The following is a 2,500-nucleotide window of genomic DNA, read 5'->3' as shown; positions in this document are numbered from 1 at the left end:
TGTGTGTCCCTCTCGCTCCCCCTGCAAGAGATACCGCTTGTCGTGGTAGGGGGCTTGAGCTCCTTCCTCGGTCGAGCCCGCCCTGGATCTGGCCAGTCTCTCCCTCCCGTTGAGGTGGCCTTCCAGCGGCGGATTCTCTTTTTGTCCAACCAGACCAGCGACATATTGCAAACAGCCGTCTGGTTAGTACGGCGGTAATGCGCCGGCCTCACATCTTATCCTTATCCTTGTATTGCAAGCATAAACAGTAGACGTGATTGTAAGCCGGTGGACAAAAGAACAATGGTGAACAAAGATCTGAAACTGCATGAATTTGTGGATAAAGATCTAAAACTGTCTAAGAAATATTGCCGTGTTGAAGACAAGAAAAGGGGCATCGGTCACTATTTGGCCACTTCGCGCGTGATGTCATGGCGATTTGGATATGTGTCTATTAACAGAATAAAGAAATCATCTGATATTTCTGTAACATATTCTAGAATCCTAGAATCCTGGTGCACATCTGTAAGATATCCTGGTGCATCTCGGTAACAAATTCTTGAGTCCTGGCGCACAACTGTAGTATATCCTGGAATCATGTAGCAAATCCGTAACACTTCCTAGAATCATGATTAACATCTGTAATATTTCCTAGAATCGCAGAGCACATCTGCAATTTATCTTAAGATACTGGTGTCATGAAACTCATTTTTTTTAGATCATAGAACAGATGCCGCATTCTTTTCCACAGCTGAGCGGAGATATAACAGTGCTAAACGTCACTGTACAGGAAGAACAATGGAGAGATGATTACGTCTCCCCCGAAAACCTCCTCCATACCTTCTTCACGCCCAAAACTTTCGACAGTTCGAGTGGAATCGACTTTCGTTTAAAGCGGGATGATAGCATTACCGTTTACATCAAATCAAATTTTCTTGACCATCCTGATTTCTCCTATACGATCACTGTTAGTTTTTGTCTCTCTCTCTCTCTCTCTCTCTCTCTCTCTCTCTCTCTCTCTCTCTCTCTCTCTCTCTCTCTCTCTCTCTCTCTCTCTCTCTCTCTCTCTCTCTCTCTCTCTCTCTCTCAGTGCGTTAGGCGCACTGTAGGCATGGGTTCCTACATGCATGTTTTCGTGTATATAAGTATATAAGTACACTCATTGAGTGTAAAAACCTCTTGAACCTTTCCCAACCACGCCAAACAGATCAATAACCCGACGAGTGACGTGTTCGAAACGGATCCAAGTGAGTCAGGTTTGATGTCAATGCAGCAGACTGTGGCATTGGGTTTAGCATTATAGATCAAGGGAAATTAAGGGGAGTTTTTGCAATATTTCATAAATATGCACAGTAATATATGGACGGCAAAGTATCAACCGATGGTATGTAGCAAAACTGTAGCAGAGAAGATTGTAATATTTCATGCTAAACGATTAAACTTTTGTTATTCAATCATTATCATTATCATAATTACTCTTATTGTCAGCAATACCAATGCTAATATTCTCTCATCTTTCATCAAACCTCCACAATAGATATTCTTTATTCTTATTCTTTCTTTTTAAAATCATTACCAATGTTATTGTTAATACCATTATGAAAAATAGTATTTCATAAATAACTTTTACTAACCATAATTTTTGCTATTAACTTCAGCCATGTTTTCCGCGTTTCAGTTGCACCTGGCATCGCTTACATCACAAGACACTCAAACGAGAGCAGCATCCTCTCGACCTCTCACGAAGGAGACAAAAAGAGTGCGTGTTAATGGTGTTTATGTTGCTCACGGAAGGTAGTCTGGAATGTAGGGGCGTGGCAGTCAAAGGTATTCAGCTCTTTTGAGGGTCAACGTAAAAGGGGAGGCAACTTTGTATGAATTACCTGTCAATCAAAGGTGACCCGACCTGACTCGGTGATTGCCTCGCTAGCTAGAGTGTGATATTCATGTATTCTTTGTAATTGATGTATTCATATATTTGATTTCATATATAAACATATATAATCTTCATATTGTGTGCGTGTTTGTGTATGTGTGTGTGTACATGCGTGTACGTGCGAATCACAGATTAAAAAAAAAGAAACACCTAGGATATCAAAACTAAGGTAATATGAGCTGTGCAATGGAAATGAAAGTCAGTCATACTACTAGTCTCTTACTATTAATGTTCTGTCAGGCAAACTTATGGTCCCGATTCCCCCCAACAGCTGCATTTGCTTTCTCCGGGTGTAGCTGGCCCCGGAATCTGCAGGTGCCTCGAGGTACACAAGATGGCATGATTTTCCATTTCTTCGTGATGGCAACTGACGTCCCGCTGATTTCGGTGAGACAATACAGTCAGCGCTGATAATGAGAACCCATAAGCATACACAAGACACTCGAGAGAAAAAAAAATCTTTATGTAAATGTGTATATGTATATGTATATATATATATAAACATATATTTATATATATGTAAACATGTATATATATATGCATATACATACATACATACATATATATATATATATATATATATAT

The 2,500-nt window shown here is 40.0% G+C and overlaps 1 protein-coding gene across 1 annotated transcript in view; it reads left to right on the top strand.

Annotated features, from left to right (window-relative positions):
- LOC147469936 (hemocyanin F chain-like) overlaps positions 1-2,500 on the top strand; it is an 11,327-nt gene that overhangs the window by 7,539 nt on the left and 1,288 nt on the right. The window contains exons 5-8 of the mRNA XM_086546416.1: positions 731-946; positions 1,187-1,226; positions 1,658-1,738; positions 2,187-2,302. Coding sequence (XP_086402542.1) covers positions 731-946; positions 1,187-1,226; positions 1,658-1,738; positions 2,187-2,302 — 453 coding nt within the window. The remainder of the gene's footprint in view (positions 1-730; positions 947-1,186; positions 1,227-1,657; positions 1,739-2,186; positions 2,303-2,500) is intronic.

This window comes from Penaeus japonicus, unplaced genomic scaffold (genome assembly GCF_977035675.1).
Source record: "Penaeus japonicus unplaced genomic scaffold, GWHDUDI00000001_assembly GWHDUDI00000018, whole genome shotgun sequence".
Classification (NCBI taxonomy): domain Eukaryota; kingdom Metazoa; phylum Arthropoda; class Malacostraca; order Decapoda; family Penaeidae; genus Penaeus; species Penaeus japonicus.
The sequence above is the reverse complement of the archived record's forward strand: the minus strand, read 5'-3'. Positions and strand labels throughout refer to the sequence as shown.